Below are 23746 nucleotides of genomic sequence, written 5' to 3' on the forward strand. Positions count from 1 at the left end.
ATCAAGAAAACCTCTCAACAATTATACATATAAGGCTGCAGAATAGTATCCACAGGAAACTGACAGGAGCCCCATTTCCTGGGATATATAAAACTAGAGTCTTTTGTCCAGTCTTTTTTTAGGGAATAGTTCTCCACTGAATTAGATGCGGATGACTCAATCAATCTTTTCAATCTGCACCTTCCATGACCGATTATTTTGCCAAATGATGTTCATTTAACTGGCTATGGTTCGTTTTGTAGAAATCTCCAAGACGTTTCTAGTCATTAGAGCATACTTAAAATTATAATCATTATCCCGGTGATAAAAGCGTGGGTGACTAAATCTTTGACTATACGTTTTTAAAAGTTAATGGCTATCACAAAGCCTTTCCGTACATGCACAGACACTGATCCAATGCCACTTGGAGTCAACTGGAAGCTTGCCATTGATTTCAGTGGCCCATTAAACCAAGGTCATATTTCCCATGCAATCAGTCACGCCCATTCCCTTCACTGTCCCCCTGGCTCCCATCCAGCCACTCTTCCTCATATGATTTATTTGTTTTGACTCTGAATTCAATTCATTTTCCACTGTCTCCAAATGATATGTTTTCAGTGTGCTGCAGATTTTTCTAGTGATGAGTCACTGCACTGTAGACGTTGTTAGGGGACACTGGCAGCATTGACAGCTTGGAAGGAGAGAGTTAGGCCTTTTGGGGCTTTTTAGGTCGGGGTGATTTGGGTTTGCTACATCCAGCGATGATGGCTAAGCACAGTAGCTAAACATTGCTTCTAAAATGGAATAGTTGGCTTAAAAATAAAGAGAACAAAACCTTTCTGCATTTTTGTGAGGGGTTACTAGCTCACGTCTGTGACCCAATTACCTCTTGGTGCCCCTTGGCAGAAGGTCAAAGTGTGTCACAGCAAGGCCCTTCCAACACTAAGAATTTTCATTTTAAATAACTTCACCAATCTCAACTCACATTTTTAAAAATTGAGTTATGGAGGGAGAAAAATTGATGAGAACAATAAAGTGAAATGTTGGTGGGAGTAAGTACCACTTATTTTTAACGTGTAATCTCAAAAAAAAACCCACAACAAAACAGCTTATCAGATTCACTTCAAACATCTCCAACCTTTTCTCCCTCTCGTGAGAAATTTCAAGCTAAATAGCCTGTTTAGTTATTAATTGTTTCTTTTCTTTTAGAAAATCAGATGGGTAGAAGGGTCAATGTTAGGCATATAAGAGAAAGTGCCACAACCATCACTATGAAATCCCTACAATCAATACACTGATTTCTTTATAGATTATATTATGAGCAATGGTAACTGTAAGGAGTGACCTCCTTCAGCTGAGCCTGAGGACTAGCCAGCCCAGCCTCCAGGCAGATAAATGAGCTCAGACGGGTTGCAGCAGGACCACCTGATTGACCTGCCCATCTGATTGGCTGAAGGGAGCCAGCAGACCAGGCCTGTTTTAAGCTCAGCAGCAGGCCCTGGTGTCTCGATTCTTATGTGCGCAACTGCGAGTGTTCCTGTGCCTGCCTTGTTCCCAGCCTTGCTCCTGTCCTGTTCCACTCTGCTCCAGCTGTGCTTCCTCCTGACTCTGATCCCTGGCTCAACTCTTGGTTCCCAACTCCTGCTCTGACCACTAAGCCTGACTCCTGCTTCAACTACTAGGCCTGACCCCCCAACATCCCAGTCATGACAGTAACTGTCGGATGTACCATCATTCCATTCCTAGGTAGATGTATAGACTGGTTCAGGTGTAAATCTGACAGCACCTTAGCTAAGAACTTAGGGTGTGGTGATAGTAAGACCTTGTCCTTGAAAAATATCATAAATGGGGGTTCTGCCATCAAGGTTCCAATCTCTCCAACCCTGTGGGCTGACATGATAGCTACTAGAAAGGCAGTCTTTATAGATAAGTGAAGCAAGAAGCAGGTCACCATAGATTCAAACAGAGGTCCCACAAGATATTTAAGTACCAGGTTGAGATCCCAAATCATAGTAGCATCTTTACCCTGTGGATAAAGATTAGCCAGATCCTTAATAGATCTCAAGGACATACAGTGCACAAAAATGGAATACCCATCTTGGGGGAAATGAAAAGCTGATATCGCAGGGTGATGAACTTTAAGAGAGCTAATTGATATACTCAGTTTTTTAAGTCCAGCAGATGGCTAAGAGCGGAGAAGATTCAGGCACAGGATGGTGATGGTGACACCAGTGGTTGAACCTCTTCCATTTCTGAATTTGAGTGTAACCCTTCTGCCTGTCAGAATTGGCAGCAACAAGGATTGGGTTCAGTATCTAGGGGTTCCATTCCAATAACATAATGCAAAACCGGCTCGAACCCCACCCAGTGACCTGGGACAAATATATGCCACCCCCCGCTGCGCGCCTCCAAGAGGCAATACTTCCCCTCTCTCAAGCACAGAGTCTGAGTGTAGCAAAAGTCTTTTAATAACAGAGAGAAACAATGTGGCATTATGTTGGGGAAACACCACCAATAGGATTCATAACTCAACCCATGAGCAAAAAAACCCACCCCAAGCAAATTGGGGCATGCCCTTTCCCTTTGGTTCTTGAGTCCAGCAACCCAAAGTCACCCAAAGTCCCAAAAGTCCCAAAACCCAAAAGTCTCTGCCCCTGGTCAGTGTAGCACCAGACTTCGAAAATTTATCTGCAGAGTTTTACCTCCCAACCTGGGTGGAGATGGGGGGGTGGGGTTAAGGGGCACCTTACGTGGTACAAAGCAGATTGCCCCACCTCCCCATGGGGCTCCACTCTGCTCCACCAACCGTCCCACAAACTGCTCCGCTCCACCAGCCGCTCTGCTCTGCCAGCTGTCCCATGAGCCGCTCCAGCCATCCCACAAACTGCTCTGCTCTGCTAGCTGTCCTGCAAACTGCTCCACAATATATCTTCAGGCTCCACCCCCACTACTTAACACAACACTCAGTGATTTCAGCTCTTAGTAAGTTTAGCTCTTTTGTGATTTCAGCTTGTAGTAGGGGAGCTTCAGTGCTGGTGCACCATTGGCCCAAAGCAAATTCAGCTTAACAGTCTGTAACTAGACTCCTAATGGAATCAAAATTAACTCTGATAGTCCACAGTGGAGAGAGGAGGAAGTGCAATTAGCATGCGAGCCCCTCACCAGGAGGCCCATACCACCAGGTATTAATACCTGTCCCCAGCCTCTCTCAATTCACTAAGTTTTGGAACCCATGTCCCTTGCCTAGCGAGTGCTACTTAGTTGATGGAGAGTCCCTTCATCATAACAAAAGGCCAAGTTGATTCACATAATCAGGATAACAACAATTTATTCTTCCTGCCCCAATAACAGAGAAACTGGGAATCCCACAGCAGCCAAAGTGACCATTTGGGCAGCTATGGGCTCCAGCTAAGCGGGGTGAGTGTGCCTATACAAATGAGATCAGCCCCTGAAGTTCTTTTCCACAACTTGCCACAACTCACCACCAGATGTCAGGATAGAGCTTACGTAAGTAATTCTATTTGATTCCCTTCTACTGTTTAATAATACTTGTTGTACTCCTGTTGAGCAGGTGGATTCTAATCCCATGAACTGTCTGGGAGCTATGCTTGGAGCCCTACTTCACCCCTAGGTTGCACTGAAACAGAAGACCCATTTCATGGAAGAGGAGATGAGGGACGGTCAAAAGCTTGAGCATTGGTTGGACACACAGGTAAAGCAGGGAAGGACACCAACCTTGCCTTGGCCAAGTTGGTACTACAAGGACAACCCTGGCCTTGTCCTGCCTGATGTTGTTCATCACTCTTAGAATTAGTGTTGTTGGAGGAAATGTGTAGAACAGGCCCTTTGTACAAAGAAGGAGAAAGACATCTCCCAAAAAGAGAGGCAACCTAGGCTCCTCTTTAGCAAAATAAGGGACATCCTGTTGCTGGACATGGCAAATAGGTCCACCTGGGGAAGTCCCCACCTCTGGAATATCCCAAGAAGGATTTGAGAGTCCAACTTCCATTCATAGTCCTGGGAGAAGTACCTGCTGAGCCTATTGGCTGTGACATTCTAGACTCCAGGAAGGTAAAAGGCTGAGGTCTGAATCTGATGGGCTATACTCCATAACTTCCATAACTAGTTTATGGCTTTGGTGCATAGGGAGGGTGATCTTGCTCCTCCCTGTGTGTTGATACAGAACACGCAAGGTACGTATCCATCCTGATCCTGATTGATTTGCTACCGATAAGGGGTTGGAACTGAAGGCAGCTACTCCTGACTTCCCTGAGTTCCAACACGTTGATACGAAGATCAGTTTCCTGAGATGATCATCTGCCCTGAGTTGTGAGTGTGTTGAGGTGTGTGCTCCCCACCTTAAACAGTGATGTGTCCATTGTCACAGTTATTGTTGGAACTGGGCAGATGAAAGGGATGCCTGTGCAGATATTGTGCTGGCCTTTCCACCAATCCAGGGAGTTCTTCACCTGCAGGGAAACCATAACCTGTTTGTCCATGCTGTCGTTGAGGAATAGATCATCCTCCTGAACCAGCCCTGAAAGCAGTGGAGCCATGATCTTGCATGATTGATCACTAAGGTGCAAGCTGCTATATGACCCAGGAGCTGCAAACAGTTCCTTACTGTAGTACAGTTGCATCCTTGAATTGTCTTGACCTGATTCAACAAAGTTATGAATCTGTCTGTGAGAAGGAAGGCGCTGGCTGCCAATGAATCCAAACATGTCCCTATGAAATGTATTCTCTGTTCAGGAGCTAACTTGGACTTCCTTAAGTTTAGCTGGAAACCCAACTCCTGAAAGAGGACGAGAGCTGTCTAGGTGGAAGTTCGTACTGCTTTGTAAGACTGGCCCATGAGTAGCCAGTCTTCAAGATATGGGAAGACTAAAATTTCTTCTTGCTGAAGGCTAAATTACTTTTACCCACTACTGCTAAACCCTTGAAAAATGTATTTGAGACTGAAGAGAAGCTGAAGGGAAGTACTCAGCACTGAAAATTATCCAAGCCCATGGTGAAATCCAGGTAACCCCTGTGCTTGGGATATGTCACTATAAGGAAATTGTTTTTTGGCCCTTGACCTACAGGATGCCTCTCTCCTGCCTCTAGAAAAGGGATTATAGCTGCCAGAGTCACCATCAGGAACTTTTGAGACTTTACAAATTTGTTCAGTCAGCTTAGATCTCAGAACAATCTCCACCCTCTGTCCTCCTTTGGCATGAGAAAATACTTTGAGTAAAACCCTTTCCTCCTGTGAGGTGATGGAACTGGTTCTATCATTCCTAAACAAAAGAGGAAGTGTATTTCTTGACTAAGTGTAGTCTTGTAAGAGACACCTACACTGCCACACCTGTTGGAAATGGGAAAGGTAATCTCCAAAGTGGGGAGGTGGGCAAAAGGTTGGAGCTTGCCAAACTAGAGATGAGAGAGGAGACAAAGCCTTGGCCAACCTGCCAAAATTGCTGTTCCGATGGTTAGTAGATATTCACTGAAGGAGGATGGCAAGCTCTTTTCCTCTGGAATCTCTCTCTCTCTCACCATGGGATCGGTGATTCTGTGAAAACCAGGGAACTGAGCCAGGCATGATCTCTGGGTAGTTTGAGACATGTTAATACTCCTCTTGTTTGTAGGGATATATATACACCCAGAGACCTCAACATGACTCTGGAGTCCTTCAGCATGTGCATAGTTCCCAAGTTCTCCATAGCTCACAATAAGAGCTTCTGACCATCAAATGGGAGGTCCTCAACAGTGTTCTGAACCTCTCTTGGGAATCTCAACACCTGGAGCCACAACACCCTGCACATGACAACTGCCTTGGAGGTGGATCTAGCAGCAATGTCTGCAGCATCCAAGGATGCTTGGAGAGAGATTCTGGCTGATAACTGACCTTCCTTAATGATGGCCCAGAAGGAAGTGTTCTCTGTGCTCCTGTGGAAGATGATCAAAAAAGGATGCAAACTTGTTGTAATTAATGTAGTCATACTTGGCAATAATCTCCTGATAATTTGTGAACTGAAATTGGAGAGTCGCAGATGAGTAGGCTTCCATCCAAAAAGGTCTAACCTTTTCTGGCCATTTCCTAAGGAGCAGACCTGGAGTAATTCTGTCTACCCCACTTGTTTACAGCATCCACCACCAGGGAATTAGAAGGGAGATGGGAAAACAAAAATTCTGAGTTTCTGGGGCAACATAATATTTCTTATCCACCTGTTTACAAGTTGGCAGCATGATGGCAGGAGTTTGCCACATGTCTTTGCTGGATCCAGGAGTGGTTCATTAATGGGTAGTGCAACCCCAGTGGGTATCACGGAATGCAAAGTGTCCAGGAGTTTGTGATGAGAGTCTTTAACTTCCTCAAGAAGTACAGTATCTGGATGGTGTCAGCCATCCTCTTCACAAGGTCCCGGAATTGACGAAAATCATTGGCCATAAATGGTGGTGGAAGCATGACTGCCTCACCCAGAGATGAAGATGAAACAGGGGTTTGAGGGGGTAGCCTCGTTGTCCACCCTAGCCTCCTGTTCCTCAAAGGTCCCTCATACTGGGGGTTTGGTGGAGGAGACTGTGTAACCCTAGTTTCCAGGTGCACTGGAGCTGGAAAACTGGCAAATTGCTGCCGAGAAGTCACCCAAGAATCCCAGTATGGTCAGTACACACAGAATTTTTGTAATTTTTTGGCGCAAAATGCCCCCAGAAGTAAAAGGTGGGGAAGGACAGGGGTCACCATGTAAATTTCTACATACATGTATCAAGCGCTGATCACTATAGTATCTGAGGGTACATCAGTCAAACAGACTTTCAAAGACAAAGGAGCAGTATAAATGCTTTAACTCTCGAGCACTTCTCCCAAAACAGGATATCTCAGTAATGGGTGCAATATAAAACAAGGATCAGAGGCCGAGAAGGCTCTAGAGCCCAAGCAGTGAATTCTGAAATTTCTTATTCCTCTCGTCACAGCTCTGCATACAGCTAGCTATATTTGGAGTTGTGCCAGGATTTGTTTTAAAAACTGATTTCCCGATAACAAAACACATTTTTGTCAGGATATTTAGCCTCCGTTCTTGCTGATCCTTTGTCATGTGCACTCATTTTGTAAAAGAATGGCAACTATAAATTACTGTCCCCTACAGTTATCACGGGGGGCAGGAGGGAAGAGCGATAGCAAGATCTATTGTGTAAGCGTGACGTTAATTGTTCATAACAAGTAGGAGCTGTTTCACGAATCCAAGCTTGTCTACAATGGAGAGAAATAGTACAAAAACAAGATGAAAAATGTTTCTGCAATTCTAAACGCAAACATTGTGAAACAACATCTGCAGTAGCATCATTAAATCCGAGCAGGACAATTTGATTGCAACCTGACCCCAACGGGTTTATTCCATTCTGTGAGTTGCTCTGTGTGATGCAAACTACTTATTCCATATATAGGCACATTACTCTACTTAGATTGTAACCTCTTTGGGGCAGGGACTGTCTTTTTGTTCTGTGTTTATACATCTTTGACAAATGTGAGAATTGCCCTTAATATTTTATGAAGTATCTGCATGACTCTGTACCGAGCACTTTGCACTGCTACCCGTTGGGGGAAGAACTGATTTTTCTCCCTGGGAAATGTGAGATCAGGTTAGGTATTTGACATATATAGCCACTAGGACCGTCTGGGCTTGAATCAACACATTTGTTGCAGAGGTAGCTGAATATGTGAACACAGCACAGTTTTGCAACGGAAGGACAATGGACACAGGAACCTGTGTTAAGAACTGGCCTCAGAGAGACAGCCACAGGACTCTCTTTGGAGAGACAAAGAGTGGGGATGGAGCACAGGGAAGCAGGCCCTGGCTTCCACCTCTTTCATGCTAACCCAAGGACGGTCAGAGTCTGTATTCCAGGTAACTGATAAACTGCTCCCTTCCTCCGCAAAGGCTCGTGTTGTGGTGTCACTGCAGAAACTTACTGAGAACACTGCGCCCAGCAGTGCGGGGAATCTCTCATAGGAGTCTGGCTTGGTAGGACTTGCTGCAGGGAGCCCCGGAGGGTATGTCAACACAGCAAAGAAAACCCGCAGTTGGCCTGTGCCAACTGACTCAGGTTTGTGGGACTGTTTCATTGCTGTGTAGACTTCTGGACTTGGGCTGGAGCCCAAGCTCTGGGACTCTCCCAAACTGCAGGGTCCAAGAGCCCAGGCTCCAGCCCCGAGCCAAGACATTTACAACTTAATGAAACAGCCCCAAGAGCCCGAGCATTTGTCTTTGCTGTGTAGTTATAACCAGAGATAACAGGGATAGCTGGCACCCAAAAGCCCGGCTTCAGAGTAATGGAGCCGCTGTGCCAGCCACGTGGGACACAGGGGATCCAGCACATGAAAGTGTTACTCGCAGGAGATGCGTTAACAGCCAGGGCATAAAGCAGATCCATGACACCTACACCAAGCATAATGGGGTCCTGGTCCACGATTGGAACTCATAGGTGCTAATGCAATCAATAATTATGTTCTTGGGGGAATCTGAGGTAAGTGGGGAGTAGGGGGAAACACATCTTGACTATATTCTGTTGCCTGTGATATAGTGGAGGGCCAGATTCTGATCCGATGTCAGTGTAAATCAGGAGCATCTCCACTGAAGTGAATGGAGTTACATCAGTGTAAAATCAATATGGGACCAGAATCACGTCTTTAGAAATTCTCTGATCACTGGTCAAATGAGCACAAATGGATAGTTCCTTTCTGAATAGTAACAAGGTGGCGGCACAGCAAGTAACTTTCAGCATCTACATGAGTGTATGTGTGCTCACACGTGCAAACAAGGGTTCTCATACTGTTTTCATAGTGCAGACCCCATCTAATTAGACCGACTGACTCCTGAGTCCCCACCCTTTGCAAGCACATGGCCTACCTATCTCCCCTTTGCTCTGTGATCATGTAACAAGCCTGTGGCAATTACAGCAATTGCTTGCATGGAAAAGTAACACTAGGAAAGTACTGAAGCATTTCTAGTTTCCTGTGATAAAGATTTTTTTAACTCCTGTGGAAAAAAAGTTATAATCACACTATCTGTTGTTGCATTCCTTTCATCTCCCCCTCACATCTGTGGAGCTCTAGGTGGTCAGCTCTTCAAGGACCACCAGCAAACGCTGCACAGTTAACATTGTGGGAACACACCCACACATTATTCCATATGCTACATACTTTTAGACACACCTCTCTCCACTCCTTTTCAAATGCCCCTTAGGCATGGACGGATCTTTAAGTCCCTGAACTGACCCATACGTCCAACCCCCCACCCTCTCAGGATCCACTTCTGTCATGATGCCTACAGTGACACCTAACACTGGCTAGGCTGTGGGACAGACAGAAACAATATGGTATTTATATGTTCAAACACTTCATTAAGAAATAGTAATAATAATGCCTAGCTCTTACATAGCTCTTTTCATCAGCAGATCTCACTGCACTTTAGTGACTATCATCTCTATTTTACACATGGAAAAACTGAGGCACAGAGCAGTGATGTGACTTGCCCAAAGTCAGCCAGCAGGCTAGCGGCAGAGCCAGGATAGGATCCAAGTCTCCTGGATCCCACAGCAGTGCTCTAGCCATTATGTATGTTGCCTTTAAAAGAATTCAGAGCCACAAGCCTTTTCCAGGCAACTGCATGGCCTCACTGCAGTTACCCTCCTCCTTCCTCCCACTTACTGCTTGTGTCACTCACTTGTGCTGTAGTGCTTCCAGTTAGATTCTACGCTCTTTGAGGCAGGGTTCCAGTTCTGGGGGATACTGCTAATGTAAGCAATGCTAATAGCGGCCATAACTTTACTGCTCTGGAAAGACACAAATCTCTTTCGCTATTGATTGTGCTGTTGGAGGAAGACAGTCTACACAGTCTGTAAACTGAGTGTGCAAATTACTGCCACCATTTGCTTCCCCTTCCTCTTCCTCATTTATGAGTAGGCATAAGGGTTAACCTGGTGTCAGTACGTGATGGTCACGGCCTCTGCTCCTAGGACAGGTTCCATGGAGGACTCGGACAAAAGGGGACACTGAGAAAGCAAGGCAAAAATGCAATGTTGCCAACCCTCATTATTTTATTCCAAGTCTTGTGATATTGGTGTTTTCCTTAAAGCCCAGATCCTGCAGTCAAGTAACTATGTAAAGATTTCACCCATTTCTATCCCCTGTGCCTTAGGAGAAAAGTTTGAAAACACAAACTGACGCACTCTAAGAGTTAAAAAACCCCAAGATAAATAAAAACCAATCCCACCCCACCCCCATTTTGTTTACTTATGATTTTAAGTGGTCTCCTGATTTTTGGGGGGGTGAAACTTGTGATTTTTGAATGCTTGTGGTTGGCAATATGGTAATTATTTGAGGAAAATGCGGAATTCTGTGCTTTTTTTCTCTGTAAATTGTGTAAAGCGGAGTCAAGAAACCAAAATTTTCTTCTCTGGCCTTCAGTGTGCGCTATAAGATTGATCATTCTGCTCCACTTTGGAATAGATCACATCAATATAAAAAGTGCTAAATCGAGATATAACACAAAGTGGATTGTCTTCTTTTATGAGTCACAGCACTGCACCTTGTGGCTAGATATGGCAATGTACACAAGGGTTTGTCCTGTGCTCTTTACATATTCCTGCAAACAAGCTGGTTTCGCTCCTGAACTTTGCAGTTGAAGTGCACTGCTCAGCAATTCACATTATAAACTTTCACCACTTCAAGGGTAAAAGTCATCCCATGCGAAGGGCCTTTGCAGCACTGTACACCTTCCAACTAAGGTGTACAGTTGAGCTCAATTTAGTCTCAAGTGGAGCACAGGTCTTGTACTGACCCTCTGCACGGGAACAAGATTCACCCTGCTTCCGTTGTAAAAATCAGAGGTTCTCAAACTGTGGTCCGTGGACCGCCAGAAGTCCGCGAGTGCCATACAGGTGGTCTGCAGATAGTTCCCTCTAAGGTGCGCACCTGGGCAACCACACACGAGAGAATGAAGGGCCACCCATCTAATTAGTGGAGCCACACTGGTATGGCTCCACTTATTCGGTGCCTGGACCCTGGAGAAGACGCACATGTAAGGTAGGGTGGTGGCCTTGGGGTGAACAGGAGGTAGGTGGGAGGAGGCAGTAGGGTGAGAAGAGGGGGTGGGGGGAAATTTGGGACGTACAGGGCTGCAGCCGCCAGAGAAAGAGGAGACTTTCCCCAGCTCCAGGACTGTGGCTGCCGGGGAGAGACAGCCCTCCTTCCCAGCCCCAGCTCTGTGGCTGCTGTGGCAGGGGAGAGGGCACATCCATTGCATTAGAAAGGTAAGACTTATATTGATATTAAAATAAGAGTTTGCAAAAAGAAAAGGAGTACTTATGGCATCCAATGAAGTGAGCTGTAGCCCACGAAAGTTTATGCTCAAATAAATTTGTTAGTCTCTAAGGTGCCACAAGCATTCGTTTTCTTTTGGCAAATACAGACTAACACGGCTGCTACTCTGAAAATAAGAGTTGTGTGCTTTCACTTGTAGAACAAAAAAACTTTAATTATTATTAAGGCTTTTTATATAGCACTATTATCTAAAGTGCTTTACAATAGTTAGCTAACGGTACAAACAACATTTGGAAAGATCATTAAATGGTCCGCCGAGACCCTCAGCAATTTTCAAGTGGTCCGTGAAAAAAAAAAGTTTGAGAACCACTGGTATAGATCAAAGGGAAAATACTTCCTCTTTCCCCCCTCAACTCCTCCAGCAATGGCTATCAACTCCCGGGGGGAAACTGCACAAGTTAACCATGCTAAGGCTTAGCAAGCCAGCAGTTAGTGCCTACTCCTTCTGTTCAGCTGCACACACTCTAACTCAAAAACTGCTCTTGGCTGCTCCAACATGGCTTGGAGTGCACACACACTTGAAGAGAGACAATCAGTGGCAAAGCATCATGGTCCAGAATGCAGCTCATCGTTAAGGTCAGAAAGAGGAATTATAGTACTAGACACAAAAGCCTCAAGTACCACAAATGACACTCATTGCATAACAGTAATTACGAGTCATTGTTCTGGAGTTTCCTAAAGGGTTTTCAATTAATACTTCTTTTTCCATAAAGATTCTTCAAAAGTACTGTTCCTTTCAGGAAGACACAGGTCCCTTTATTACAATCAAATCAGGACTAAAATGCCCAGATGAGCGTCTCAGATTCATAATGATGAAAACACGTATTTCACTCAACTCCTTTTGCCAGTGTACAGCCAACTTCAGTCAAATCTTTGTTCAGATTCCTGGCACTGGAAGATACTCATTTATATATAAGGCTAACCTGAGAACCTACATGTATGAACCAGGTGGATTTATTTTTCCTTCCAACTTTATTTTTATTGTTAGATAGGTCAACATTCAACAGTAAATCCAGCAAGAATACAAGTGAAGATTGTCACGTACCTCAAATTCAGAGAGCCATTAAACTTCTTGGGACAGATTCTGAACTTATTCACATTAGTGTAAGATCTGAGTTACTCCACTGATGTCAATAAAGGTACTCCAGATGTACACTAGTGTAGTGGAGATTAAAATTTGATTCCCTACATTTGCCCTTCAATTTGGCCAGTTATATAACCAATTTCAGTAGCGGACAGAAGAAGTGTTTCAACCATTCCAAACCCCACCCGAAGTGGGGTGGCTAGATTTCACTATTTCACCATATCTACCCATCATCTACTTACTACCATAACAATTTACATCATAACAATAAGAAACAGAGGTTTTTATTGAATCTGGCCCTTTAATAATAAAGGTAACCTTCCACCAAGAAGAATAAAGAAGAGAACTGAAAAACAGAATCACAAGTAATTTATATACTGTAATAATATATACCCATACACATACGTATACACAAACACATATTTACCACAGCAAAAATCAAATTCCTTGGTAGAAAAAGAATTCTACTTGTTAGCAGTAATATTTGGAGATTTCCTTAGTTATACTAACTACAGCTATCTCATAGAATGATTTCATCATAAACCACAGCTGCCTTGCTAGATTCAGACCACCTGGCAACCCCATTATCAGCCCAGATGGTAGGCTTCTGCAGGTGCCATATGATGCGATATGTAACCATTAGGTTTTGGTCCATTCTTTCATGTTTATATTTGTAAGAAATCCTGGTCCTTTTGCAAGCATATCTTATAATGGTCTTAAAAATACCTATATAATACATCAAAATTAACCGAACCATAGAAAAGCTGATATTTTGAATCGCTCTAACTTCAACTTTTCATGACTGTTTTACTTTGTAAAGGAGAACATAGGCTGCGACAGTAATCTCTCATTGTAATTAATGATTACAATGTACTCCTCTTCGGTATCAGATTTAGCACCTCATTAATGTGTATGGTATTTTGCTTGTACGGTACAGCTGTAGTTAAAGTTGAATTAGTGTTTCCATTATAAACCCATGTTTTCAAGGGTTTATTACTCAGTCATAGAAGATTTACTTTGAAATGAAAATTGCCACCGAGTGCTTCAGCTTGGCAGCAATTTTATGCCTTCAAAATTCGGGAGGGGAAAAAAAATCCACCCTGTTTATTAATAATTCACATTTTAAAAAGCATCGTAAATATATGTTTGCATGATAGTCTTTGGCAGTTCAAAAGAATGTCGACACCTACACATTGCTGAGAGATGTGTCATTTTAAAAAAAAGCCACACTCTTGTACTACTTGCCAGGAGAAAAAAAAAAAAAAGACTTAAAACTAATACAGTTAAATTTCTTTTAACACAGAAAAATCTATGCTAAAGTCATGTTAAATTTATGACACAGAGCCCCAAAAGAAAAGGGAAAAAATTACATGCAAGCTGAGCCCTCATTCTGGGTGAGTCCCAAGGGCTTTGTTACTAAAAAGATTTACTGGCATGTCTAACTAAATTTATAAGTAGTCCCATTGACTGCTGTGTCAACTTGTGTCTAAGCATTTGTTTGCTTGTTATTAAGGCCCCAATGTAGGTGGATCCCGGTCAACTGGATATAGCTACAGTGAAGTCCATGAGGTTTTACACAGGTCTGCGGCCAAGCCACAGAAAGAGAATTGCAGGATTGGGACCTAAGTCCTAACAGGGTTAGGCCCTTCTGTAACTAATCTTGAAGACTGGACATCTTGCCCCATCATTTAATTAAAAGCACACCGAAAGATATATTCTGGCAGATAAACCCAAACACGTCTAAGATGCAACTGACTTTGCAAGCAAATCTGAGAAAAATATTAAAGACGGGTCAAATTCTAGCCTAGGAGCTTGGCAGTGCCTCTTTAAGTATAGATTTGTGCATGTTCATATATATTTTTAAATATTTATTGTAGAACTTTCCGATGCATGACAGGTACCTTCTATGAAATGTCCCCATTATTGGCATTAACATTACCCTAGAGAACATTTACTTAGCTTTTTTCCCTCCCACCATAACATTTAGGCAGCTACTGGACAGATTTGCATGCAGTTCAGCACCTCCCATTGAGACACCTATGGTCAGATTTTCAAAAGGGTTTACAGCTCCCATTGTAGCCATGTATTCAGGTGCCTAAATAGGAAAAGAGCTCTTCTGAAAAAATCAGTCTGGTTCTGTTGTAAGAACTGAGCACGTCTGAAAATTCCAGGTTACGTGCCGACATTCTTAATCAAACCAAGAAAAGTAAAACTCCCCCATAAGCCTTCCTTGCAAGCTATAGTAACTCAGAGTGTCATCACGGATCTGCTTATATACGTTTCTGGAATGGGACTAATGCAGGATGATATGAATGACAGCTAATGCCAGGAAGTCAGGATGGAAGCATCCTACACTGAGAAAACAACATTCCCATTGCTCTGAGGAAACACCAAAAATGCCCAGATTTTTCTGTTCTTTGCACTACCAAAGCACTCCCACAAGATAACAATGGAAAAATGTGTTTTCTCCAACCTTTTTCTTCCATCTTTCAAGAGAACATTGCTCAAGACAACAAAGAGGACAGGTCCCTTGTAGCAACTGTGTTATTCATTATATCTACTGTTAGAGGTTATGCCACCGCACCTCAAGCCCCAGCTATTTTCCCCACAAACAACACTAGACACAGTAAAATGGCTCTACTCTCTTCTTAATCAAAGCCTCAGTGAATTTTTGTCCATCAAAGGCACTGAGATAATGATGATGCTTACCCAGGCCCTCATGAACCCCCGACCTCTCTTTGTAGTGTTTTCGTCTCCCTGGTTGTTCCAAGCATGGGAATCCACCTATCTTTTCGAAGCACAGTTTCTTGTTGATTAAGAGGAAAAGGACTGTGAGGAGGACAATAAAGACTCCAACTGCAGACAAGAACCCAATGGCCTCTGGAGTAACTAGTGACAAAAACAAAGAAATAAAATATTATTGCAACTGGAAATGCTTATCCGCTAGCGAAGTGTGGTTAACTCACCTCCACCCCATACCCATGCCCTCCCAAATGCGTAAGAAGCCAAATTCAGCAGAATGAAGCCTGTAGTTAGTGGATGCAACCTCCATATTGGGCCAAATCTACTGGTGACATAAACAATGGGATAAATTCCACAATAAGTCTGATTCTGCTCTCCCTCTGGGTCTGATACATAGTCCACTGAAGTCAATGGAAAGACTTCCACAGGCTTTGGATCAATCAGGTGCATACACCAGTGCAATTCCATTAACTTCAATAGGGTTACTCCCAATTCACATGGGTGTAATTAGGCTCAGGCTCATTGGGGGTAAGTTGGTCATAAGCCATGCATACACAGCCACACGCAAAGAGGGAGTGCTATGTCTTAAGGGTGACAAAACAGCACTCATCTTTTCAAGTCAGAAGGAGATTGAAGGAGAGATTGCATTTTCCTTGGGGCGGGTGAGAGGAGTAAGTGGCTGAACCTCTTGGCAGACAGAGAGGTACTGAAGGTAAATACCTTTGGACATTTTTTGCATTTCCTCCAAAAAATACATAAGACCATCACAGATGGAGAATGTCTCTGGTACGGGAGAATTCCTTTCCTATTTACTAAGAACCTGGTAAGTGCGTCTGTCTCTTCAATGTATCCTGTTAAAATGTTTTTCCTTCGTTGAAATAAGACACAAGCTCCAAAATCATGATTATTACTCTGAACAATACAAGGCCACATCCCCAGCAGGTGTAACTTGTTGCCGACTTCAGGCCTGGACCTCAATTAACTAGTGACACATCACTGGCTCTACCTCAGCTGAGAAAGTGGCCCTGAAGGCAACATTTTCATGTTAAACTGTAGAGAAACATTCTCTTATTTCTGCTTGTTGCATTCTGCCTGTGCCATTGGCTCTGGAAAGAATTATAGATGCTAGCAGAAAAGCTTTTAAAGCAGTCTCGCATCACGCACATTGAAATGCCAAAAGCAAGGACAGACATTACATAGATCATCTAGTACAGGTGGCAAAAGCACATATGTCAAAAAGCGTAAGCACCATCTGCAAAATAATTCAGCATATTATTCCAGTAATTACTAAATTAACATCCAATGGCTGTGAAGTTCAGTTGCACAGTTCAAGTCAAAGACCCCATCAAAATGAAACATTGATGGCATATGCTGATTTTGAAGCTATGGCTCACTGAAGAGGCAGGCAGCAAGAAACAAGACAACCAGAGTCAGCACCGCATATCATGTACTCAACTAGAGGTTTACAAGATTTGATTGAGCAAGTATTCAGGGGTGAAGAGGACTGAATTGTCTTCGGTTCCTGTATTGACAGCAGGTAGTGGGACTGAGGAAGGGGTATCCTGGGGCAGGGCCATGGAAGAAGGTGAGGCAGCTGTGCCATTGCACCCCTGCTCTTTTCACCTGCTGCAACAGCCCTTAGGTGTCCGTGGTAGCTAAGCAGAAGTTAGAACAGCCTTGTGGCACAACTCTGGAATAGAAAGAGGTGCAAGGCTGGCATAAAGCCTCCTTTGCCCTCTCCCTCCCCCCCCCCCCGACCCCTTTCCTTCACTGAATACAGCTCTGGCAGGAAAAAGAACTGTAGCCATGTATGCAAGCCCCACCTCTCCTTTGAATGTCCTCTGAATGTCTCAGCTGGCATATCTGAGGAATACGTTTAACGTAAGCTTTCGAGTTGAAGACTTGACCACAGGGTTTTTTAGTGATCTGAGGGGGAGGGAGTGATATCTAATGGCTGCAGGAGGAGATGTTATTGTCATGAGCAGGACACAAAATGATGAATGCCTAAGGCACTTCCAATCTGTCAGGCTCCTGGGTTCTCGCCACTAGACCTTGAGCTTGGCTGAGGCACTCGATCTCTCTGGCTGAGTCTCCAATAGCTGGCTTCCATTTTCTCCCGCTGACAGGGCCCCAATCTGCCTCCAATGTTCTAAAGAATATGCAGTCTAAACCTGCTCAGAGCAGGTGTAAATGTCATGGTGATAATCACACCAACACTGCCTTGTCTACAGTAGGGCTCCAATCACTGCACCCTTTGGTGAGGCTACCAAGCTGCTAGCAAGAGGGGTCAGCTTCCCAGAAAAAAACAAAAACCACAGTGCAGACCACACCTCTGGGCCTCAGTTTGTGGCCTGGATAGAACAGCTTCTTACTGTGGCTGTCTGAAAGGACTGGTGGGGAGCTCCAGGCCAAGTTATGACTTGGTATCCACCCAAACTGGGGTGAAGCTGCTCTTATAGTGGAGGAGGTTATGCCCCACAAACACAGGTCTGAGAGGCTCTTCTTCTCACACTGGCAAAGAGAGAGTCGATACACATATCTGCCTGTTTGCTGCCAGGGAGAAAAGGGGCAAGACTTGTGCGGAAAGTGGAGGGTGTCGATGCTGCAGGGGCTGAACTTATTCCAGCAACAAACTGCAATAAGAGTCATGGGGAAAACCAGGGCCACTCTGGTCTCCCCTATCCCTGGACAGGCTAGCTGCAAAAGGTGGGAGGCATCTGCCACCAGAACTCATCAAAAGCCTCTCTTCTCCTGCATGTGGAAATCCCCAAGTTACTTGTGCTGAGTGCCAGCAATCTGTGCCTTAGTGCATCTGAGCGATATGCATCTGCACATGATAGCATTTGAATGCTGTACCTGGGAAGAGACATTCAGATCAATGCATCTGATGGCCAGTTGGGATAATGTATCCTGTTGTGTGGGTAGCCAAGCTGTATGGTATGTGCATCAATCAGCACAAGAAATAAAGTTCCACACACACCTGTGTGTGCATCCTAATTGTTTTCCAGATTTCCCAACCCTTCTTTCCTGTCATTCCTCAGCTGACGGGTTATTCTTCACACTCACCCCTCGGGGCTGAAAGCAAGTGTGAGAAATTGCGCCAAAAGTTTTTCTATTTTTGGGTTTTTTTTGCACTTCTGTTACTTCACCCAAAAGATTATGAAGGACAGGAACAAAAGTTTGCAGCCACCATTGTTTATATACCATCATAAGGGCTTCACAGACAAGTAAAAAGGAGCAAATTTTGACCACAGTGGGTACGGCCTACGTTAGACAGAAAGAGATGACAGAGGCTGGGAGCAAGTGAAGAAACACCATGACAGGAAACATGGTCTTGTAGTTAAGGCACTGCACGGGGACTCAGGAGATCTGTGTTCTATCCTTGGCTCTAGCACTAAGTTCCTGTGTGACCTTGGGAAAGTTACTTCATCCCTCTATGCCTCAGTTCCTTTTCTGTAAAGTGGAGATAATCGTACCCTGCTACCTGCCAGCGGTGCTGTGAGGATAAACTAATTAAAAAGGTGTGACATGCATACATACTCTAGTGGTGGAGCTATGTAAGCAGAAAGATGATACTACAAAATTGAGATGTGCTTTGTTATAGACATTTTCAATTTTGTCATCCTCCACCCCCGCTTTTTTAATTAAATGCTTTAACACGATGGTGGGTGCAAATTAGGTCTCCCAATTGCACACATTGTTTTTGCACATGCAATAGTTCATGCACAGTCTAGAAAACTGAAGCACACCATTTGAGGAGATAAATCTGGAGAAAAGGAGGTCTGTGATAGAAGTGAGATTTATAAGCAATATCTGAAGGCGGATGTTCCGGGCATAGGGTGATACAATCCTGTCACTATTGTAACCACACTAACAAACTATCTTAGCATTATAGGGAGTGACTACACTATGCAGAGAAGGAACTGTCCAGCACACCAGGGGTAAACTCCTGGCCCCACTGAAGTCAACAGGAGTGTTGCCCCTAACTTCAATTGGGGCCGGGGGGAGTCAGGATTTCAAGCCTGCTGTTTGGCTTGGTGTGAGTTTCACAGCCATTTTAGAAACACACTGATCTCCTTCACCTAGAACAGGAAAACACACACTGGAAGTTTCTCAGTGCACCTAACACATACATAGTACTTCCAGGTTTCAGAGTAACAGCCGTGTTAGTCTGTATTCGCAAAAAAGAAAAGGAGTACTTGTGGCACCTTAGAGACTAACAAATTTATTTGAGCATAAGCTTTCATGCATCCGATGAAATGAGCTGTAGCTCGTGAAAGCTTATGCTCAAATAAATTTGTTAGTCTCTAAGGTGCCACAAGTACTCCTTTTTTTTTTTTGATAGTACTTCCACTGGCTGGAGAGTGTACAAGGAAAAATCTTATTCCAGTTCATCACAGCTGGCCTCCCAAGGATTAAATTCTGAATAAAATCTTATTCCAGACAATGGTTCTTTAATTCCAATTGATTTCAAGCTTTCTGCAATTGGAGTATTTACTGGTACTTTTTAATTACAAAACCCCCCATAAATTGTCTGTTTTACTATCTGTGCTAATTACATTTCATTATATATTTGAAGTAAGCTATTATTTTCCTGCTGATTCCCATAGTATTCTTCATTATCAACTGCTAATTGTCTAGCATGCACATAGGATTGCAAACTAAGTAGGCTGCTGTGTGGGCAGAAGTTCTAGGGAAAGCTGAGTGGCATTAGAAATGAGCATTATTATTATTGTGGCATATTAGAAAGTTTCCACGTACTTGTATGCCCACATAATTTGTTGCACATCATCCCTATCAACAATGTCACCGTGCAACGAAGCGTGGGAGGCCATCTGTACTGAGCTTTATGCTCGACAATTATCAGCAGCTATCGAGGGAAGATGGTGTGGGGCCAAATAGCTACTGCAATGACAGTGGAGATACAGGTCTGTCAATGGAGTAATGAACATAGCGAGGGCCCTTTTAAGGGCTTCATTTATCCTTTGCCTGCAGCGCATGAATCCCAGGATGTAATCTGGGCTCATCCCATCTGTCTGCAGGCCAGGGTCAAGTTCATAAAGGGAAATAAAAACCACGCATGCGTTCTGGAGTGAATTTACAGAATAACTGTCTCAGAGGTTTTTGGTAGCCAGTGCTAATGCTAATTCAATTTGAACAATATCCTGAAGAATCCATATCTATGTGAGCTCAGGAAGTGCTATGGAGGCTATTATAGCAATCGCCAGAATATGCAGAATTTCACAAATTTAGGTCAAGACAGAGTTTTAGGAGCAACTTCCTTACAAAGGGAACTGCTATGCCAGGGAGCACACATAACTGATGCTCTAAGCCACAGTTATCAGCATGGAGCAGGTGGCACTTTTATTCATGTGCGTTGCATACACAATGTACAAACACTTCAGAAATAAAATGTGTTTTCACAGGATTGCGGCTCTCTTCTGATATCTAGCTCAAACAAGACAGAGCCAGAGCCTGACCCTTCGTGGCAGCTCTCACAGCAGGATGAAATGGTTGCATAACTCTTCTGTAAATATATTACCAGAAATGAAATCAAACAGACCAAATTCAGCTTTGGGGAGGGAGGGTGCAACTCCCAGTTCAGGTTGCATTTCACTCAGGCTGAACTTGGCTCCATGTATTTTTATGCACTGCTTACACCCCAGATAGCAGGATGCCTCTCAGCCCCTTCATAAAGGGACAACGAGCCTGATTCTGTTCTCATTGAAATCAGTTGCAAAACTCCCATTGCCATCAATGGGAGTAAGGCCAATCCCAGTGGCTTTGTTCTTGGTAATATATTTGCAGGCCGCCTTTGAAGGATCATGTTGCTTTGAGGGGGAGCTATGCTTTGTCACAGATGTGCCTGTTTTAGAGTAATAGGGATAATAAAGTAACTTCTATCTATCTCAGGTGCTTGTATAATCCTTGTCACCATAGGATCTGAGCACCTCGCAGTCTTTATTTTATTTATCCTCAACACTGCTGTGAGGTAGGACAGTGCTGTTAGCCCCATTGTACAGACGGGAACTGAGGCACAGAGAGGCTAAGTGACTTGTGCCAAGTCACCCAGGAAGTCTGGAACAGACCCAAATCTCCCAAGTCCCAGCCCACCCTAACCATGGGACCATTCTTTCAGGCAAACAAGGATACACCTGTAGGTGGCTACAGTACAGCATTTGGCTTCCTATTTGGGACTGTTAGGAAAAACATTTTCAAGTCAACAACAGTCCCCCTCCATTATGTCAGGAACAGGAGTCTGTCTCTCTCCCTCCACCCCCTAAAGCAGGCCACACTGCCTGCATCATCAGCCACATCATGCTAAGACCAACATTTAATGTTTAAAGCCGATTTCTGGGTCAGTGTTTACCTTACATCTACAGGAAGATGCTCCGGCATGTGGAGGGCACCCAGAAGCCTTTGTATGCTTTGTTGGGTCAATCAGGAGGACCTAGAATAATGATCTATGCCTTCCCAAGAGACACAGAGTACACATCTTCATACCGCAGTGCTCAAAACTTTTTCTTTCCCATAGCAAAGGACATCTCAAGGTAACTGAAAATTGGCTATTGAACCCCTCACCTCTCCAGCACCAGTTCAAATGCAGAGCATGGAGAGCATGCCTGAAAGAGGTTACCATCTAATGATCTACATCAGGCGTGGCCAAGCTGAGCCTGAGAAGGAGCCAGAATTTACCAATGTACATTGCTAAAGAGCCACAGTAATACATTAACAGCCTCACATCAGTTCCCCCGCCCCCCCTCCAATTCCCAGCACCTCCCACTCACCGGCAGCCCCACTGATCAGCGCCTCCCTCTCCCTTCCCCACTGCCCAATCAGCTGTTTCATGGCACACACGAGGCTCGAGGGGGAGGGGGGGAGGTGCGAGGGCACAGCAAACTCAGGGGAGGGGGCGGGAAGGGGTGGAGTGGGGGCAGGGCCTGTGGCAGAGCCAGGGGTTGAGCAGTGAGCAACCACACCACACTGGAAAGTTGGCACCTGTAGTTCCAGCCCCGGAGTCAGTACCTATACAAGGAGCCGCATATTAAATTCTGAAGAGCCGCATGTGGCTCCGGAGCCACAGGTTGGCCACCCCGGTCTACATCAATGGAGTTTGGCAGTCTCGGTCCATCTCCCAGTCGACAGTATCCATATCCCTCACACATATCATAGTTGACACTAATTGTCAACCTTATCAATGGTCTCATAAAAGACCCCAATTCAGAAAGATACTTAAAGTGCACATGCTTCAGTCAGCCAGAAAGATCAAGGACTGAAGGAGGACAGAAACCATTCACATTTTTAGAGGTGGTCCCTCCAGGTCAGAGCTGAGGCACATTGGCAGGTCAGCATGGGGAAGCGTGCACTACTGTTGCTTGTCCTGCAAATAAGTATGAACACTTCAGTTTCCAGCCCTGTCAGTCTGCAACCTTCCTTGAACACTAAAGTCATACCACTTTTTTTTTTTTTTTTTTTTTAAAAGACAGCTCCCTCATTACCATGGTACCACTAATGCAGTATTTTGAGACAATGAGGGGATAATGTGCATCACTGTGATGATGCATCCATCAATTGCTATTCTCTCAAAGAGTAAATAAGCAAGCACTCAGACTTTAAAGAATATTTCCACACCCCCGCCCTTTGCTCTTCCATTACTCATTTCCTTCCTTGTGACACTAACGGCAACATGAGCTCATAAGAAACCAAACTCTCGCATTCGTGCCTGCCTGCTCTGCACATTGAAAGCATGAGGTGATTGCTCCAGAATTCCCACAAACATCCCCTGCTCATTTCCTTCTGCACTAACAGAGGCTTACTGAGAACAACCCACCTTCCCCTCAAGGAGAAAAAAAGGTCATTCTGATGGTCTCGTTTGTCTCACCTGGACTTGATAAGCTGTAAGAGAGAGAGGCCTTGTTACCACCACGCACCCCACATGTGTCTCTTATAACCTGTACTGCCACTCACAGAACTCTTTGCGAGAGACTTCTATTAATAAAAGGAAACAAACATTTTGGTGTGTGAGGTTTATTATTTTCTCGGATTTGGTGAGTGGCAAAGAATGAGCTAACCCTAATTAGAATACTCCTGCCCACATTATTCTCATCCTACGAACGCCAATCTTCCTAGTCTCACCTCTTTGACCCCAAACGTGACAACTCACCCGCAGCCAAAGGCTGGACAGCAGCTCCCTTCAAAGACCTGAATAAACCCTATTCCATCATCAATTGACCAAGGATGATGATCAGTAAACCTTCTGCTGAAAGCTGAGTGTATTGCCTTGGCAATCTGCCTGACCTCCATTACCCCAGAGAGCGAAAATGTGCTGCCAATAAGAGATTGCAACTAATCAAATCAATCTCTCAATAGTTATAGGATTTCCCATCTCTGGATAGCAGGCCATGTGCCCAGACGGAGCAGAGCACTCTCAATACAGACCTGGCTTTTACCCTTTCCTAGCTCTCTCCTTAGGCTGCAGTCTTCTCCTGGTGGTTACACAGTGAGAAGAAAAATGAGGCCACAGTGTACTTATTAAGCCTGCTTGCAAACTCTCTGTTCTGGGCTTTGGCAGGTGT

At 44.3% G+C, this 23746-nt stretch overlaps 1 protein-coding gene across 5 annotated transcripts in view; it reads right to left on the reverse strand.

The window, feature by feature from the left end:
• SYT16 (synaptotagmin 16) overlaps positions 1 to 23746 on the reverse strand; it is a 145249-nt gene that overhangs the window by 60168 nt on the left and 61335 nt on the right. For 3 of the 5 annotated variants that reach the window (XM_038407551.2, XM_038407549.2, XM_038407542.2), the window contains exon 2: positions 15138 to 15317. The exons of the other annotated variants lie outside the window; for them this stretch is intronic. In XM_038407551.2, the coding sequence (XP_038263479.1) occupies positions 15138 to 15317 (180 nt within the window). The remainder of the gene's footprint in view (positions 1 to 15137; positions 15318 to 23746) is intronic. 5 annotated transcript variants of the gene reach the window in all.

This window comes from Dermochelys coriacea, chromosome 6, assembly GCF_009764565.3.
Source record: "Dermochelys coriacea isolate rDerCor1 chromosome 6, rDerCor1.pri.v4, whole genome shotgun sequence".
Classification (NCBI taxonomy): domain Eukaryota; kingdom Metazoa; phylum Chordata; order Testudines; family Dermochelyidae; genus Dermochelys; species Dermochelys coriacea.